The sequence below is a fragment of the Nicotiana tomentosiformis genome, chromosome 9 (assembly GCF_000390325.3).
Source record: "Nicotiana tomentosiformis chromosome 9, ASM39032v3, whole genome shotgun sequence".
In the NCBI taxonomy this organism is placed as follows: Eukaryota; Viridiplantae; Streptophyta; class Magnoliopsida; order Solanales; family Solanaceae; genus Nicotiana; species Nicotiana tomentosiformis.
This window is the reverse complement of record NC_090820.1, coordinates 112,614,315-112,633,823: the sequence shown is the minus strand read 5'-3', so window position 1 is coordinate 112,633,823 and position 19,509 is coordinate 112,614,315. Positions and strand designations below refer to the sequence as shown.

The window sequence follows — 19,509 nt, the reverse complement described above, 5'->3', positions numbered from 1 at the left end:
ATTCTAACTCGGATTTGATCAATATACAAGAATATATCATTATTTTCACGATTTAATTAGTGTTTTGAGATTGAAATTTGGAAAAGTTTAGAAATCTCATAGAAATGAAATTTTGAGATTTCGGTATCGATTCGGAGTCGGATTTGAGTGAAACTGGTATGGTTAGACTCGTAATTGAATGGGTTGTCGGATTTTATAACTTTCGCCGGATTCCGAGATGTGGGCCTCGCGGGCAAATTTTTAATTAATTTCGGATCTTTTCTTTAAAATGTAGTATTTTCTTATAGAATTGATTCTTATAATATTTAGTGATTGTATCGAATTATTTTGGCTAGATTTGTGCCAGACGGAGTTGGATAATCGTGAAAAAGGCCTTATAGAGGATTAAATTGGAGCAAGACGAGGTAAGTCTCTTGTCTAATCTTGTGAGGGGGAAATTACCTCATAGGTTATTAAGATTAAATAATTGTTGCTAATTGTGGGGGGCTACGTACGCACGAGGTGACGAGAGTCCGTGTGTAGCTACTATTAATGCTAAAGTCCGGGTAATTTAGGACTCAAAGCATGTATTACTTGTGTAAATTGTATTCTTTGATTAATTAATATTAATTGATATATATATATATATATATGAATATATTGTGAATTGTTTGATAAAGATATTAAAGGATGAAAATCTCATAGGCTTGATTTCTATTTAAATCAATTAATTGTTAAAAGAAATTGTTCTCCTCCCAAATTCATCTTATAATGAATATACTCTCCTTCCGGAGGCACATAAGAAAATATCCTCCTTTCTTGTGGAGCGGGCCGAACGCCTCGGCAAGATAGATGCATCTATGGATCGCGCCGCACGTCCCTCGGCAGTGTACACGACACTCTGGATCGGGCCGTACGTCCTCGGCAGAAATCGTGCTTAATAATAATAATAATTACACGATGCTTTAGAAATTTACTTCAGCTTGTAAAGCTAATTAGTAAATTGAAAAATCTTTGGAATTTAATAAATTATTATTCTTGCTTGTTAAGGAATTAATTGTTACTCCTGTAAATGAGATTTAATTGATAAATTAGAATTTGATTATTTTCGCTGATTAAATAAATTCTGTAAATCACATTGATTTAAATATCCTAGTTTTATTTCAATTGTTATTGACCTATAGTGAGTGTCAAAGTCGGCCATCTCGCCTCTACCACTTTGAGATTAGGCTTGATACTTACTGGGTACACGTTGTTTACGTACTCATACTACACTTGCTGCACTTTTTGTGCAGGATCTGAGACAAGTACTAGTGGAGGACCTATCATCACATACCCACGTCATCCCGAGGCATAGTGGTGAGCTGTCTTTCTGAGCCGTTCTGCAGCTACCAGTGTCTCTTCTGATATTTCTATTCTGTCTATTTTATTTCAGACAGTATTTGAAGTTTTGTATAATCTACTAGATGCTCATTCACTTGTGACACCAGGTCTTGGCACACACATTGGTAGAGTTTGGGTTTATATTTACTTGGTTTTAAATTTTATCAATGTATGCTTAATTTATTAGTTGTCTTGCCTAGCTGTAGTGTTGGGCGCCATCACGACCTATAGGTGAAATTGGATCGTGACAGTTTAAAATAAGTTGTTGTGCATAAACAACCTCGTATAGCTACAATTTGCATAATATTTTTGAATTGTTTTTATTCTGTAGCTACTGCCTTGTATGTGTTGGGGACAATTGTACGTGGCACTTCAAGTCCACCAGCATAAATGAATCAGCATTGTTCAAGGTTCGAAAATTCAATAGCTTGCACACATGCTCTTTGATGGACAACACATATATACAATGTAAACTTACTGCCATGGTAGTTGGCAGTATGGTGATGCCAAAATATGCGGATCCTAAGACAATATACACATCAAAAGACATACAAACTGGCATGTTGTCAGATCATGGTGTGAATTTAACATACATGCAAGCTTAGAGAGCAAAGGAAAATGTTTTGGAATTTTTGAGAGGTCATCATGTTGATTCCTATAGTCGCTTTATTTGTATATTCTGGAGAAGACTTATCTGGGGTCGGTAGTGAAATTGTAGAAGATTAAAGATGATTGTTTCTTGTATGCATTTGTTGCACTTAGTACGTCTAGTTGGGAGCATTGTAGGCCAGTTGTAGTAGTCGATGGCACCTTCTTGAAATCGGTATATAGGAAAATCATGCTAACAGCTAGCATAATGGATGCAGCATGTAATGTAGATTAATTGTAAAAAAATTGTTATAATGTTATTTTTGAGACTGTATTTTTTATATTTTTAAGTTTTATTACCAAAATTGAATTTTTTTGCTACCTATGTGATAGGTAGCATATTACCACTAGCATACGTCGTTATTGATTTAGAAAATTACGCATCTTGGAGGTGGTTTTTTGAGCTATTCAAACATGCATATGGTGAAAAACTAAATATATGTGTTCTTTCGGTCCGAAATGAAAGTATATTGAAGGCAACATCTACTGTTTATAAAGGCATGTCACATTATGCTTGCATATGGAATATTTGGATAAATGTAAGGTCAAAGTTCAAGAAAGGTCATCTAAAGTTAAGCGAATTGTACTTTGCCACGGCACGATCATACATGCTTGATGAATTTAATGAAAGAATATCAAAGATTGAAGAGCTCGACATACGTGTTAAAGCATACCTATACGATATTGGCTATTATAGATGGTCTCGGGTACATTCTACGGTGAACAGAACATGGATGATGATATCAAACATTGCAGAGTCCTTGAATGCGGTAACCAAAGATGCAAGAGAGTTGCCCGTAGTAGAACTATTAGAGTACATGAGGACTCTTCTTGAATGTTGGGCTAATGAAAAGTTATTGAATGCAAAGGGTACATTCACATACCTCGAGAAAAAATATAACAAAGAGTTGGAGGACAACAGGACATTATCGCAGAAGATGAGAATGAGTTATGGCCAATAACATCAAATCATTGATTTTATCAAACTAAATATATACTGATAATTGTAGAAATGTTGTTGTATAATTCTAGTTATTTTGTTTTGTACATATTGATGACAACTTGTTGTGTGTTTGTAATAAAATTGTAGGTGAGGGCTTCAATAGATTACATCCATACTGTGATAGATGGTGTGAAGCGCTTCATTGTTTGCCTTCAAAATAAGAGATGTAGTTGTGGAAATTTCCAGCTTGATGAACATCCATGTCCATATGCTTTGGCGGCTTTGAGGCACATGAACGAGTGTTATGAAAACTGTCGTTCTCCTTATTATACGAGGGAGAGCCTTCTGCAAACTTATGAAATACCAGTAGACCCACTGCCTGATGAAAGCAAATGGAATGTTCCACAACATATAGCTGAAGAAGTTGAAATGCCACCTTCTGGGAAAAGGCAGCTATGAAGACCTCAAAAATAAAGATACAAACCATATGATGAAGTAAATACAAAGAATTATAAGGTTTCATGTGGCAACTGCGGACTAGAAGGGCATAACAAAAGATCTTGTAGGAATGCCCCTGAAAGAAAATAAAAATTGATATTGTTTAAATTTTTTTTTACTGAGTACTGTTGATGATAATCTATCCTTTAAGACATATTAAGTTGTATTTGTTTTGTTCTAGAGAATTATAGTTGTGGTGTAATTGTGTTGCTAATTTGAATAAAGATTGTCTCATATAATAAATGTTTGCTAAACAGATTTCAACTCTTAATGCAATTGGTTTGTAGTTGTTTTGTTCAAATACTGAGTTTATTTATTACTTTTCAGCCTTTCCTAACAACACTGCTAAAATTGAATAGATTATGTATTTTTGTATAGTAGTTGTAAACATAGTTGTAGTTATGCTGTAAAATAATTATATAGTACTAATATCGAGATCAAGTACTAACAACTTTCAACCAAAAAAAATGCCATAGATATTTTCTATTCTAAGTAGTAGGACTATAGACAAAATAACAAAACAAAAGGTAAAATAACTGTAGCACAAATCTGCTACAAATAAATTGTAGCTGACTTGTTCTCAATAAATAATTTTTCTACAACTTTACTACAATCCAGGTACAACTAAGCACTTTAACTACAATTTTTCTACTGAGAAGGGCAACTAATTCTTTATGTTCCGGACGCGTGTTCTCTCCTTCACAGTTGGTGCACCTTTTCTTCTTGCTAATCTGCCAGTCACCTCACTTTCACTAATTGCATAAAGCTCTTACTTTTTCCTAGCATAATCCCAAATGAGCACTCCATAGCTTCTACGATGTTGATCAATACTAGAAAGGTCTTCCTTTAAAATCGATAGCTCTCCAATGCTGACATATTCTGCAAATGCCTCCACGTATACACCACAGTCACTGCAAAAAATAATAGGAAAAAATATTTAGCATTCAATTAAAATACAATTAGTTAAATGGAAGGAAAAGCAACACATACAGTGATCCCTCTTTTTGCTGGGATATCTCACCAACCAACCACTGAATTTCAAGAGGGCCAGTAACACCTTTTTCAATGTATGCCTTTGTGATCTTGTAGTTGATCTCTGGACGCTTGCCATAGAAGTCGGTGCATGGCAAGTAGAAAGGGATCATAATAGCAAACGTCGATAATAGATTCAACAAGATTGTGATTTCGTGAAGAGACCATAGAATCATAAACGTATAGAACCCTATCGGTAATGTCAAACACAACCAACAACCAATGAAATTTCTCCACAATATTTATGTGCATAATCACAAAATCAACTTTGTTTCATGCAATATTTGCAAGTAATCGGTAGCCTAATATGTTTTGTGATTCGACGTCCTGAGGTTTGACAACATCAAGCTTCCCATCGGTAAGAGCATTAATGTACCTCTCATAAATTTGTTCAATTCTAGTCTTGAAGATATAGTCAGTGGTTGTAAACCATGTGTCGGGTCCAAACACACTCACGCAAGTATACGTAGTCGTCAAGTAATAAAGTAGTGAATAGAGTATCGTTCCCACGAGGACTTATGATTAACTTTTGACTAATTCAAACTCAAATAGCTTATTGATTCAAGCGATTTCTTATAAAATAGATAATTGTCTAATTTACTACCTAAAGACTATTAAGTAATGGAATACCAGAAATCAACACAACACTTAAATAGTTTTAAATAACAATTAATGGGAGATAATATTCCAGGGTCACGGGTTATTTAACAATCATGTTGCATTCTTAGCTTAAAATAACTAATTGATTTATCTTGATTATTGGTTCACAGGGTTGATGTTACTCATAAGAGTCTGTCGAGCCCTTACTAGCCTATTCAAGCTAACTTAATACCTATATGTCTATGGAATTAACTTAACAAGAACGCATGTACAATTCCTGTATTGCAACCGAGCAAGACAATTAGGTATATGTCTATCCCACTTGCGAATCCTTTCCCCTATGCCCGGGTTTAAGAACTTGCTCTATTTAATTCTATATGCAATCTAGAGTTTCCACTTTCGAGTTCAACTCTAGATTCGTAGATAGTATTTCACTATTAGCTACTCAGCAAAATAATTAAAAACAGAATTAAATAAACAACCCAATATGATAAAATCAATTTCGTCAAATTACACTTCAAACATCAACATTCATGTATACCCATGACCCTAGAACAATAGGGTTCTTAGCCACTCATATTCAGACAATCATCAAAAATTCACAAGAGTGCATAAGAATCAATAAAAGAAAGAGAGAATAGGAACTCAAGACGAATTCTGTGATTTTTGAACTTTGTTGTGTCTTTTTACTCTTCTCCAATATGTTCCACCACCTAAAGGAGGCGTTTTTGGCTTATATATTGCGTACAAAAGTCGTGGGCCAAAGCTCTCCTATTCCTAGTCCAAATCGGCTTCAGGGATTGATGCTAAGGTGGATGCGACGCATCCACCTCGTCCTCCATTTCAATTTTTTCTGCGAAGGTGGATGCGACGCATCCACCTTGTCCTCTATTTCTCAGCTTTGCATGCGAGGGTGGATGCGACGCATCCACCTCTAGTTCCTCCATCTCAGCTTTGCCCAGGTGCGGATGCTATGGGCTGACTTCACTGCTAAGGGTGCACGAAATCTGATCTTTTTTTTTCTAGATTGGATGCGACGCATCCAATCTCTCTTCCTCTACCTAGAGCACCTTTTCTTCATATTTTTGCACTCCACACACCCTAATTCACCACACACAACTCAATTAGTCATAAAACCAATAATTAAACCATGTTGGGCATTTTAAAGATCAAATAACATCAAGAAGCGGTTAAAATATGGGTAAAGTAACATCAACACATATCGAAATATGCCAAACATCACTACCCCACACTTAAACCTTTGTTCGTCCTCGAACAAACCATCCTATAGTAGACGAAACAAAATTAAGCTCTTATCATTCAAAGCACACTGCACCTATGACCATGGTTATTTGCAACAATTAGGCTCTAGACTATGCATCACACACACTTCCCTTTACTTATGCCCTTCTTTAAACATATTAGAACAAAGACAACATGCTCACAACAATCCTAACCTCAAAAACTGACTCAATATCACAATGCACTCATGGCTTGAACAACCAACATCATAGAGAAGTCTAATAACGTTACCTATCCCTCGTAAAACCATGTGGTCTCACAACAAGAACAAGAGAGCGAGTTCAATCCACACATTCGAATCTCATGATCAAATATTTTAATGACTCACATATATCAAAGAAAATCGCTCACTCTCACAGAGAAGTCACATGCATGCAATTGGTACCATAGGCTTGCCCTTAATGTAAATCTCTACTAATGTAAGCTCACTCGATCTAAAATCAATTAGGACTTTTTTCATGGTTGTAATGTGGGCTAAGGGAAAGGTAGGATATATTTTAGGAATAGTGACTCAACCTCCTAAGCACTTTAACACATCATCAAATAACTTAAGCGCAAATTCTTCAACACCACTTCAATTTCACAAATAATATCACCCCAACAATATTTCCTCTTTCTTTAAGCACTACTTTAATTCATACCCACTAGCAAGAACAAGACAACAATTTATTCATTTATATTTTTCTTTCTTTCAATTTCCGCTAGTGGTGTATTATTTTACAAAATAAGTGCACCCTTCTTTCTTTCATTGGTTCCACTCAAAAGTCACCCCACACTTAGTCCCTTCTTACTTCTTTTAGCGCTCATCTAACAATTAAAGTGCTTTAAGAGGTAAAGGGATCAAAACAATATCAATTAAGAATAAAAAGGATATAGGCTTGTAATGTGGGTACCAAATAACAGGTCTACAGGCTCAAAAGGGTTAACTAGGGATAGATTTTATTTGTGATAAGCAATAAGCTCAAAAAAAAATCAAAGAAAGCCTAAAATCATTTTTCAAACCGAGCATCACCTAAAATTTCGCTTCAACTCACATACCGGGCAAGTGCTAGGTACAAGTACAATACATGGACAACACAAAAACCTCACCACACATGGCACATGACTCACTAAGGACGATCACATTCCGACTCTCAAGCAATGCAAGTATTCACGGAGCCACGAGATATTGAGCATGAAGCGCAAAGTGAACACAAGTCAAGAAAACGAGAAATAGGTGCCACAAAACATGCTATCCAATTTATAAAGGCTTCATGATCAATTTTTAAAACATAGGAAAGGCACTACACATGCCAAAACCTGAACATGCTACTATCAAACAAGTCAAGAACCCCTATGAATCTCATATTTCTTCCTCTATTTATTTTCTAAACTCTAATCTATTCTCAAAGGAAAGAAAGAAAAAAAAATTAAAATTTTAATTTACTACCCGGTTCAAAATACATCCCATGGAAAAGAACCGATGCACAAAGAAAAACCACAGGGGATTATTACTACCTACACAAAAAGTTTACTAATTACTCAAGGCTACTACTCTAAAAAAAATTTTTTTTTTTTTTTACTAAACTAATTTCAAGAATCAACTCCGAGAGTTACTCCATATAGATGAATTTATTACTATTACATGCCATTAATCCTTACAGCCCCCAACAATCAAATTGTAACAGTTTAGTACATTCATACATATAAAAAGAAATATGAATAACCTCCACCCCACACTTAGAACTCTGTGTTGTCCCCAATGCACACAAATAAGGTAAAGTAGGGTGAGAAGAAACTCCCTCAAGTCAAGGTGGAAGGCTCATCCGCAGTCTGTGAAAGAGCATCGGCATCCATGGCATTCATCAAGACCCCCTCCGGCCTTGCAACATCATCCTCACGCATAGGGAGAGCTGTCATTGCCCTATCATCACCAACTGGAGCTGATTCTGTAGCAGGTGGTACATCGACCTCAGTAGGCCTGGTGTGTGGAGCCTCAGGGACTATAGGAGGAACAGGAGTGGATGGTCCGGCAGTGGACGATGCAATCAGCTGTGAGATGTCTATATCTGCACGTTGAACCAGAGCTCTGAGGAGTAATGATATCTCCCTCATCATCGTTGCCTGCTCAGTCTGTACTCGGCTTAGATCCGCACGAGTCTGGCTCAACTCATCCCTGGTGGCACTCAACTCGACACGAGTCGCTATCAACTCAGCCCGATTCTCTTGCATATCTGCCTGCATCTGCTCAAATAACTGTTGAATGATGAGCTTAGAAGACCTTCCCTTGTTCGGCTCTAGAACATGAGTGACATCGTATGGTCCTGGAGCTTTAGCCTCAATGTCGTCATTCTCCTTGTCCCATAGTACTCCCAGCTCTGTCAAGAAAGCCGATAGGGTATTTGCAAAGAACAGCCTCCACTTGTAATTCATCCTGGTGCGTTGCATTTGATCATGCATGATGGCTCCTAAGTTGAGCGGTATCCCCTCCAATAAAGCATACAATACTAGTGCGCGGTGACGAGGAACATCAGTTTTGTGTTGGCATGGCATCAGGCGGTTGCATATGAAATTTAGAGCCACACGTGCTAACGCACTCATGAATTCCTTGGCTATAGAATGGTACTCCATACTCCCATGCTTCCAATCTGCATCCTTCCTGGTAGGGCATAGGACAGACTTAATGTGTGCATAATCTGGTGTTTTGCATATGGAGTCAAACCTATCTGTTAGTGTGTGTGGCACCCCTAAGAAATTATTCAGAGCCTCAGCTGACACATTAATATCTACCCCTCTTACTCTCACAATGTTGCCCCTGGCGTGACGCCAATTGGCGTAAAGCTCTCTAACAATAGTGAGATTGGCTTTGCCGTGGCCCTTCAAGATGGGTCCCCATTGTTGCACCTCGCGAATTGATTTCAGAAACTCTGGGTACTTTTTCTTAAGTGTTCCGATGTTGATCGGCTTTTCTGGAATGTACTTCTTTGAACCCAATATCTTATCATAGGCTCGGAATGCCTTCTCATTAACAAAGTTCTTCTCCCAGGCAACTCGGTCTATGGGTTCACCCTCATCTTCATCACTCATGTCGACATGTAGAAGGTCATTATCCGAATCGGATTCGGATTCAGATTCTGCAGTAATCTTCTCCTTTCCCTTCTCAGTCGGATCACTCTTTTTGGAGGCTTTTCTCTGGTATGTCACAGGCTCTCTTATCTCTATCCCTTTGCTTGGTGGATTTAATGATGTTTTTGTAATACCCTTCTTCACTGTCCTCCTGACTAATGGTTCCTCTTCTTCTTGCTCTGAATTATTACTTAACTGCCTAGGCTGCAGTTCCTTTTCCTTCTCCGTCCGCTTCCTTTCTTTCTTTTTTTCTGTGGATTTGGGGCACCTGCTGCCTTTTCGGTAGGTTTTTTGGGCGGTTGTTTGTTATTATCTTTGTCTTGTTTCTTGGACGGTTTACTCGTTGCTGCCATTTTACGAACCTAAGTACCTGCAATGCAAAGAAATCAACAATTAGTGTATAAAACAGTGAAGTTCAGCTCTTAAAACAGTTGCAACAGCTTACACTTCCAATTATTCGCAGAGTCATGCCATTCAATACTTCATGAAACTATAGCTCATGGCTATATAGATATCATTATGCCCAACATGAGGTGTATCCGAGCGACGCTAACTAATCATGTTCAATTGCACATAGCACCTCACTCGACCCCATACTTATTCTCACGACATATCATTACGCATAGCGCTCAATTGACCGGATGTTCAATTCATTTAGACAATATATCATAGGCTCAAAACATTGCTGTACACAATCAACACAAACAACCTCACACTTATACACAAGCATATACCAATGTTGCTCGGTTACTCAGACTTCACCGGCGCCCAAATTTACCTCACGGTCAATTCATCGAACATGTGATATGCAACAGTTGTGCCTAGTTCATTCTATCAGTTGGGTAATGCGACTACCCTCCCAAAATTAATGAGATGAAGGGAATTATAGTTTATCATCTCGCAACCATTACAACTAACAAGAACAATAGCCCTAAACCTCAGGCTTTTTCAGTCCCTCTCTTAATCACATGTGTGATATTTAAAATAGGCAAAACCTAACTTGTTGCTACCATTGAGAGAGGGAAGAGAGGAGAATTAGGATAGAAGAAAAAAGAAAGAACGAAGAAGATGATGCGTACCTGTCGCGTTTGGATGCGTCGCAATTGGGATTAAAGAAAGAACGAGGGAGATGGGCTTTTTATGTTAGGGTGTCGTGTTTGCTCTTATGTTTGAATTTTGTTTTGGGCCAACGATGTGTTAAAATATAGCACTTACCTGTGCGTGCGAGCTCGGACGCGACGCATCCCCTCTGCTTTCTCCAAAAATTGGTTGGATGCGACGCGGACGCGATAGACAGACTTCACTGCCTTGAGCAATTGGTCCGTCAATTTTTTTATGCTGAGGGGGATGCGACGCATCCCCTCTGCTTTCCCATATCTAGACCAAATTTCTTATTTTTTTATTTTTTATTTTATACATACAAGATCTAATTCCTACAAAACAATGAACTAACTAACTTGGGTGGCCTCCCAAGAAGCGCCTGATTTAACGTCGCGGCACGACGCAACACGTTCTTCATGCCTCCACTAAATCCATCGAGGTCTTATGACGTGCAATGTCACCACCCCAATAGTGTTTTACTCTCTGGCCATTTACCAAGAATGTCGCATTGGAACCTGTATCACGCAATTCTACCGCACCATGAGGTTTCACACTAACCACTTCAAACGGACCCGACCATCGAGATTTAAGCTTTCCTGGAAAGAGCTTTAGCCTTGAATTAAACAAGAGAACTTCTTGACCTGGCTCAAACTCACGATGTTGGATGTGCTTATCATGCCACCTTTTGGTCTTTTCTTTATACAATTTGGCATTTTCATACGCATGCAATCGAAACTCATCAAGCTCGTTGAGTTGTAGCAATCTCTTCTCACCGGCCAAGTCCATCTCCATATTTAGCTTTTTAATTGCCCAATATGCTTTGTGTTCAAGCTCGACGGGCAAATGGCATGCCTTCCCATAAACCAACCTGTACGGAGATGTACCTATGGGGGTCTTGTATGCAGTGCGATACGCCCATAATGCGTTATCTAGTTTCCCAGCCCAGTCCTTTCTATTCCCACTTACTGTTTTTTCCAAAATCTTCTTTACCTCTCTATTGGAAACTTCTACTTGACCACTCATTTGGGGATGATAGGCAGTGGAAACCTTGTGCTTCACTCCATATTTTGCAAGAATATTGTTCAGCAATTTGTTACAAAAGTGAGTTCCCCCGTCGCTTATCAACACTCTTGGAGTCCCAAAACGTGTGAAGATGTGCTTCTTTACAAATCTTACCACTACCTTTGCGTCATTAGTAGGAAGAGCAATGGCCTCCACCCACTTAGAAACATAATCGACCGCCACCAAGATGTACCTGTGCCCATTAGAATATGGGAATGGTCCCATGAAATCAATCCCCCAAACATCAAACAGCTCTACTGCCAGAATATTTTGCAAGGGCATCTTGTGTTTCCTTGTGATAGTTCCGGTTCTTTGGCATCTATCACAATTTTTAACAAAGGCATGTGCATCCTTAAATAATTTTGGCCAATAGAAACCTGATTGTAGCACTTTTTGGGCGGTTCTATCCCCGCCGTGATAACCTCCATATGGCGAAGCATGGCAATCATGCAGTATAGCGTTCATCTCTTCCTCAGGAACACACCTTCTCACCAACTGATCTGCGCACTGCCTATATAAGAATGGCTCATCCCACATGTAGAGCCTTACATCATGTAAGAATCTTCTTCTATTGTCAGGTGTCAATTCTAGTGGTGTCACCCCACTTGCAATAAAATTCACATAATCTGCATACCATGGGGCTTCACCTGAGGTTACTGCTAATAATTGCTCATCAGGAAATGTTTCTTTGATTGATCCTCCTTCAGCTACATGGTTTCGACTTTCTAATCTGGACAAATGATCAGCCACTTGATTTTCTGTCCCTTTTCGATCTCGGATCTCTAAGTCAAATTCTTGCAAGAGGAGGACCCAACGAATCAGCCTCGGCTTGGCGTCTTTCTTTTCAAACAAGTATCTGATAGCTGAATGATCTGTGTAGACGATGACTTTGGTTCCCACTAGATAGGATCTGAACTTGTCAAACGCCCACACCACTGCAAGCAACTCCTTTTCAGTAACTGTATAATTCATCTGAGCTGGATTCATAGTTTTGCTCGCATAATAAATGGAGTGAAAGATTTTATCCCTCCTTTGCCCCAACACCGCTCCGATTGCTATGTCACTTGCATCGCACATCAACTCAAACGGTTGTGCCCAATCTGGGCCAATGATAATTGGTGCTGCCACCAATCTTCCCTTCAGCTCCTCAAATGCTTTCAGACATGCATTATCAAACTTGAAGGTGACATCTTTCTCTAGAAGCCTGCACAAAGGAGAAGAAATTTTTGAAAACTCTTTAATGAAACGACGATAAAAACCTGCATGACCCAAGAAACTGCGAATGCCTTTGACGGATGTCGGTGGGGGCAATTTCTCAATCGTCTCCACCTTTGCTTTATCCACCTGTAGACCATCTTTTGACACCTTGTGCCCCAAAACTATACCTTCACGTACCATAAAATGGTACTTTTCCCAGTTTAACACCAAGTTCGTCTCTTCACACCTAGCAAGCACTTTATCAAGGTTCATCAAACAATTATCAAAAGAACATCCAAACACAGAAAAATCGTCCATGAATACTTCTACAAATCTTTCAATCATGTCAGTAAAAATAGCCATCATACACCTTTGAAAAGTCGCAGGTGCATTACAAAGACCGAAGGGCATTCTCTTGAACGCATACGTGCCATAAGGATATGTAAATGTAGTTTTCTCTTGGTCCTCTGGGGCTATAGCAATCTGATTATACCCCGAATAACCGTCCAGGAAACAGTAGTATTCCTGGCCAGCTAACCTATCAAGCATTTGGTCAATAAAGGGAAGGGGAAAGTGGTCTTTCCGGGTGGCATTGCTCAATTTTCTATAATCTATGCAAATTCTCCATCCAGTGATAGTTCTTGTAGGAATTAAGTCATTATTTTCATTAACTACTACAGTCATCCCCCCTTTTTTCGGCACACATTGAACGGGGCTTACCCATTTACTATCAGAGATTGGAAATACAATACCTGCATCAAGCCACTTAATCACTTCTTTTCTTACCACTTCTTTCATGATTGGATTTAGTCGGCGTTGATGCTCTACACTTGGCTTGTGTCTGTCCTCCATGAGGATTTTGTGCATGCAGAAAGCTGGACTAATGCCTTTAATGTCAGACATTGTCCACCCAATTGCTCGCTTGTGCTCACGTAGCACCCTTAACAGCTTTTCTTCCTGCAATTTAGACAAGTGAGAAGAAACAATAACAGGTAAAGTGTCAGAACTACCTAAATAAGCATATTGAAGGTGAAGGGGTAGGGGTTTAAGCTCCAAATTTGGAGCTTCTTCAATTGACGGCTTTGGAGGGGGGCCACTTGGCCTATTCAGGGGCTCAAACGGGTGTATTCCTTGCATGTAAGCACATGATGCATCTAGGATATGCATCATTTTTTCAACCTCATCATCAATCATCAAGCTATCAAACAACATGATTGCTTTTTCTAGAGAGTCCTCTAGATATACACTCGTGTCGAGAAGTTGCGTATCCACCTCCACAACAGATATCATAGAGAGCTCCTCATAGTGGCGGGGAAGTTGTATTGCTTTGTAGACATTGAAGACTGCTTCCTCGTTGTCCACCCTCATAATCATTTTCCCTTCCTTCACTTTAATTATTGCATCACCAGTAGCCAAGAGAGGTCGTCCCAATATGATTGGAACTTGTTCATCAGCCTCGAAATCTAGAATAATAAAGTCAGCTGGGAAGATAAATTTCCCAATTTGCAGCAGCACATCTTCAATCACTCCTTCGGGGTAGGCTATGGACCTATCAGCTAATTGCAACATCACCGTGGTTGGTCTCGGAGTTCCCAGACCCAATTGTTTAAACAAGGACAAAGGCATCAGATTTATGCTTGCACCCAAATCACAAAGAGCACGACCCACATCAATATTACCGATTCGCACTGGAATGGTGAAGCTGCCAGGATCCTTAAGCTTTTGGGAAGCTTGTTTTGGACCCTTGATGTGCACTCCTCAGTAAGTGCAACCATCTCGAACTCAGTCAATTTCCTCTTGTGAGCCACTATATCTTTTATGTACTTAGCATACTTTGGAATTTCACAAAGTACATCCACTAATGGAATATTTAATTGAACCTGACTCAACATAGAGAGAAATTTGTTGAACATGCGATCGTCATTCTTTTTCTGCAATCTCTGGGGGAAAGGTGGTGGTCTTGTAGCCTCCATTCGCTCTGAACTTGCATCATTTTCCTTTGACTCGTGTATTGCCTTAGGTGTCAGCTCCCCCTCAGGTATAGGTTTTTCCTTTCTCTTCTTTGGCACTTCCTCTAGTTCCCTCCCATTTCTAAGTGTAACTGCATTAACTTGAGGGTTCTTCTCTGTATCACTGGGAAGAGAACCTGTAGGTCTAGTATTTTGATTTGCTGCTAACTGCCTCATTTGCCTCTCAAGATTTCTGAAATCGGTCCTGAGCTGTTGATTGTCTAGCAACAACTTTTTCAGCAAGTCATTCGTACTCTCGTCTATTTGTTGAGGTGGCTTCTGAGGCTGATTAAAATTTCCTTGAGGCCTATACTGATTCTGATTCTGTTGATTTCCGCCCCATGAGAAGTTAGGATGATTCCTCCAATTTGGATTGTAAGTGTTCCCATATTGTGCATGTTGATTCATAGGGCCTCTGTTTTGTTGCCCCACATAGTATATAGATTCAGGATTCGTGGGGCACATGTCACTCATATGACTGTCACCACATATTTCGCAACAAATAGACATCTGTTGTACATGTTGCATTTGTTGTGTTGTCATTCGGTTCATCTGATTCGCCAGCTTTGCAATATCTGCTCTCATGGCTGAGAAGTCATCAAGCTCAATCAACCCGGCTGACTTCTGTTTAATTGCTCTTCTTGCATCCCCATCTCCTTGCCAATTATGGTCATTGGCAGTGAAGTTATTTAGCAAGAGTTGTATTTCACTATACGGCCTCGCCATGCAACTACCCCCACAAGCTGAGTCAAGATTCATCTTTGATGCTTCATCTAACCCATCAACAAAAGTGTGACCCAATACCTCATCAGTCTGACAATGATGCGGGCAGTCTCTGAGTAGCTTCTTGTATCTTTCCCAAGCTTGATGAAGTGTCTCGCCATCCCGTTGTTGGAACCCCAGAATTTGGCTTCTCAGCGATTTTGTCTTCTTAGTAGGGAAAAACTTGATTAGAAATTTCCTTGCTAAATCATCCCAAGTGTGGATTGAGTTTGCGGGCTCCTTTTGCAACCATTCCTTAGCTTCCCCCAACAGTGAAAAGGGAAATAGTGTCAGCCTGACGTAGTCCTTGAAAACGTTCGGATAATTGTAAGTGTCCGTAATTTCCAAGAAGTTCTGAATGTGCCTCTGCAGGTCCTCATGAGATAGACCCACATATTGTCCTGTGGACTGAATCAGCTGTACCATGTACTGTTTGAGTTCAAAATGCCCAGTGATATCAGGCTTCACAATAGCCTGAGTCATATTCACAAGATTGGGCCTGGCGGCTTCAATCACCCTCGTGGGCCAAAACTCTCCTATTCCTAGTCCAAATCGGCTTCAGGGATTGATGCTAAGGTGGATGTGACGCATCCACCTCGTCCTCCATTTCAATTTTTTCCGTGAAGGTGGATGCGACGCATCCACCTTGTCCTCTATTTCTCAGCTTTGCATGCGAGGGTGGATGCGACGCATCCACCTCTAGTTCCTCCATCTCAGCTTTGCCCAGGTGCGGATGCTATGGCGGATGCTATGGGCTGACTTCACTGCTAAGGGTGCGCGAAATCTGATCTTTTTTTTTTCTAGATTGGATGCGACACATCCAATCTCTCTTCCTCTACCTAGAGCACCTTTTCTTCATATTTTTGCACTCCACACACCCTAATTCACCACACACAACTCAATTAGTCATAAAACCAATAATTAAACCATGTTGGACATTTTAAAGATCAAATAACATCAAGAAGCGGTTAAAACATGGGTAAAGTAACATCAACACATATCGAAATATGCCAAACATCACCGTGTTTTATTTTCAGGACCATAGTTTTCTCTTTTTCTCAAATAGTATAAAATAACATCAATGTGCTACAAAAAACATATTTCATTATTTCTCAATGTTGAATACGATTTAACTACAATTTTCAAACAAAAATCTACAGATATCTATAATAACAGAATACCACAGCTAATCATTAAATTCTGCCAGGGTATGTGTGTACCGTATTGTTAAGAATTTTCCCGGGATGTGCCAAAGTATAAAACCAGTCTTTTTATCAAATTTCTCCACTCCAAGATCAAACCACGGATTGAGCTGGTTATCTTTTAAAATATAAGATGCCTTCTTCCTATTTAAAGACATAGCAAGTACAATTATTTTGTAATTTCAATTGAAAATTCATAAATTATATGCACTCGATAATATGAAAAAAGTGTATAATCTAACCTATTTGAAACCTTGTCGGCACCTAAATATAACCACTTATTGAATTCTTCCAACAAGTCAGGATCAACATCGTCGCTAATAACCCAGTAAATGGATGCTTGATGTTGAAAATTGGAGGAGGTCCAACAGAAGTGCTTCCCTTAGAACTGAAATAAGGGAGAAAGGGGGATCTGACATGCTTTCCAGGAACCCTTGTTCTTTCTTGATGCACATGGGTTGTTTCATCTTCATTAACCTCGCTGAACTTAACAATATGTGAGGAGTTCTCTGGCGGCTAAAAATCATCCAAGTGTTACTGCTCTTTTTCCAGACCTGGAGTCATTGTCTGAATCACCTAAATTGATGTAGTCGACTGGTTTATCTACAAAATTAAAAATAAAAGAATAACATTGTATGTTAGTTGCATAAGTTCTTTGGGAAAACTGAAACTTATATGAAAGTTGTTATTTTTTTCCTACAATTATATTGTAATATATAATACCACTAAAATCTTCATTGCAATAGTCTCCTTATTTTATAACATTTGCTTCTTGAATTGGAGATTGCAAATGTATAGTCTCCTTCTCCTCATTTAAATGCTCTCCTTGTATGCCAACTTTTGCATCCTATTTTGGAGAGTCCACATGCATAGTTTTCTTCTCCTTTACAATAAATGTGTACAACGTAATGAAATTGTAGATTATTTTTAGTAAACAGAAGCAACACTGTAGATAAATTGTAGTTAATTTTTTGAAATGTTGTCATGTAGTTGGGATGTAATATGTATTGTGAAATATATAGATAAAATGTACTAAATCATACCTGCAGTTTTTTCCTCCAATGCCCCTTAAAATTGGGAAGATAAGTCAACACCTACAAGGCATGATATAGGAACATTATCCCCATTTTGAATGTCAGACATATGTCTTGTATCTAAGACAACAATTGGAAATATAATTTAGATTATTTATTAGTAATTTAGGCTATATGTAGATATAATGTAGATATAATATAGATTATTTGTCTTGAAATCGTGTTAAAATTGTTAAAATACTTGTTTTACTACTGCTGGCCAACATTGGTTTAGCATTACTGCCACGATACTGTTGTTTGTTCTTTTCTTTGTAATGCTTATCATTTTTCGCAGAACTGCTAGTAAACTGCAAGTAGAATTTGTTAGGCTATATAATTTATGAATGCTAATATAAACATAAACATGGTAAAAATTATTGTCCAAAATAAATATATTTTGAATGAAACCTTAACATCAATGTTAGTATCCTATTGACTTTTTATTGCCTGTAACACAGACTTGATGGAATCATTGAGTAGCAGTCAAATGTTGCCTAGTTCTTGAAAAACCTAAAGAACAAAAAATGGTTATAATATATCTGACAATTAGAGGCTTACAGATATATAAAGAAGACCAAAAATCAAGAATTAGATATACCTCTTTCTTGAACAATCCAAGGTCAGAACCGACCTACGTATTAAAATAGAAAGACATAAAGAGGTAATTTGCATAACATAAATTAAAGAAAACCAGCTAGGAATATCATCAGTTGTTACCTTATCAACATCTTTTCTTAATTTTTTTAGTTATTTTAGAATATCTTTCTTGTCATCTATTCTCATTGCCTGCTTATTTCCATATGGAGATGGAGCATTTGTCGGATGCTCGGCCTATGTTTCAGCTTCTTCAAGGATGTATTCAACTTTGTCTGGCAAAGTCATTCTAGAAAGCTCTTCTGAGGCTTCAATCATATTGGTGAACTGAGTGAAATAAAAATTTGAGGGACCTAGTCATCATATATATAAAATGTGCAAATAATTTATATTTATATTGTATGTATAGAAGTGAAAAATATTTACCTTGATCCATGAAGGTTTGATCATCCTCTCTTCCAATGCAGAAATCCATATCTTGTCCTTACTAGTTGTCCAGTTAAGTATGCGGGAGATCGAATTACCAACCTTTGTAGCTATATCAGTGTTGACTATAGAGCAACACTCATACAACCAGATTTGCATAGCGAGTGGAAAACCTCAAATGAGATAAATATGTACAGAATGGTTCAACTTATGCCTAACAGACAGAAGCAATTGTGTATAAGTTTTGATACCCCATGCGAAATTTACGTACTGCCCCAAGTCCACCAAATAGAACCTAAAATGGTCTATTAAACAATTATCTTTCTCTGAAGGACAGAGGAAGAATTCTATCAGATAGAGAATACATAGCTTGAATGCATCCTCATCATTCACCCAACTACGACTGGTTATAATTTGTTTCAAGTACTACTTATCAACTTTTTCCTTGTTCGAAAAATAGCTCCTCATTATTTTACTGTCATACTTAGTTGTGTAACCAAAATCCGTTACTTCTGTAAAATACCTAAGGCCAGTGATAAGGTCAAACTCCCTCAACCCAAAGTTCAGCCTCTCACCCTTTATCTCTGCTGTAA

General features: G+C 38.4%; 1 protein-coding gene across 1 annotated transcript; it reads left to right on the top strand.

Moving 5' to 3' along the window:
• Positions 1-2,218: 2,218 nt before the first annotated feature.
• LOC138899375 (uncharacterized) lies at positions 2,219-3,412 on the top strand. Its single transcript, XM_070185541.1, has 3 exons — positions 2,219-2,231; positions 2,344-2,780; positions 3,101-3,412. The coding sequence occupies exons 1-3, from the start codon at positions 2,219-2,221 to the stop codon at positions 3,410-3,412; spliced, it is 762 nt and encodes a 253-aa protein (XP_070041642.1).
• Positions 3,413-19,509: the final 16,097 nt, after the last annotated feature.

What these genes read in the sequence shown, in the direction of transcription:
- LOC138899375 (XM_070185541.1), top strand. An exon ending in TTGCAGAGTCCTTGAATGCG is followed by an intron (nt 2,781 to 3,100) that starts GTAACCAAAGAT and finishes ATAAAATTGTAG; the next exon opens with GTGAGGGCTTCAATAGATTA.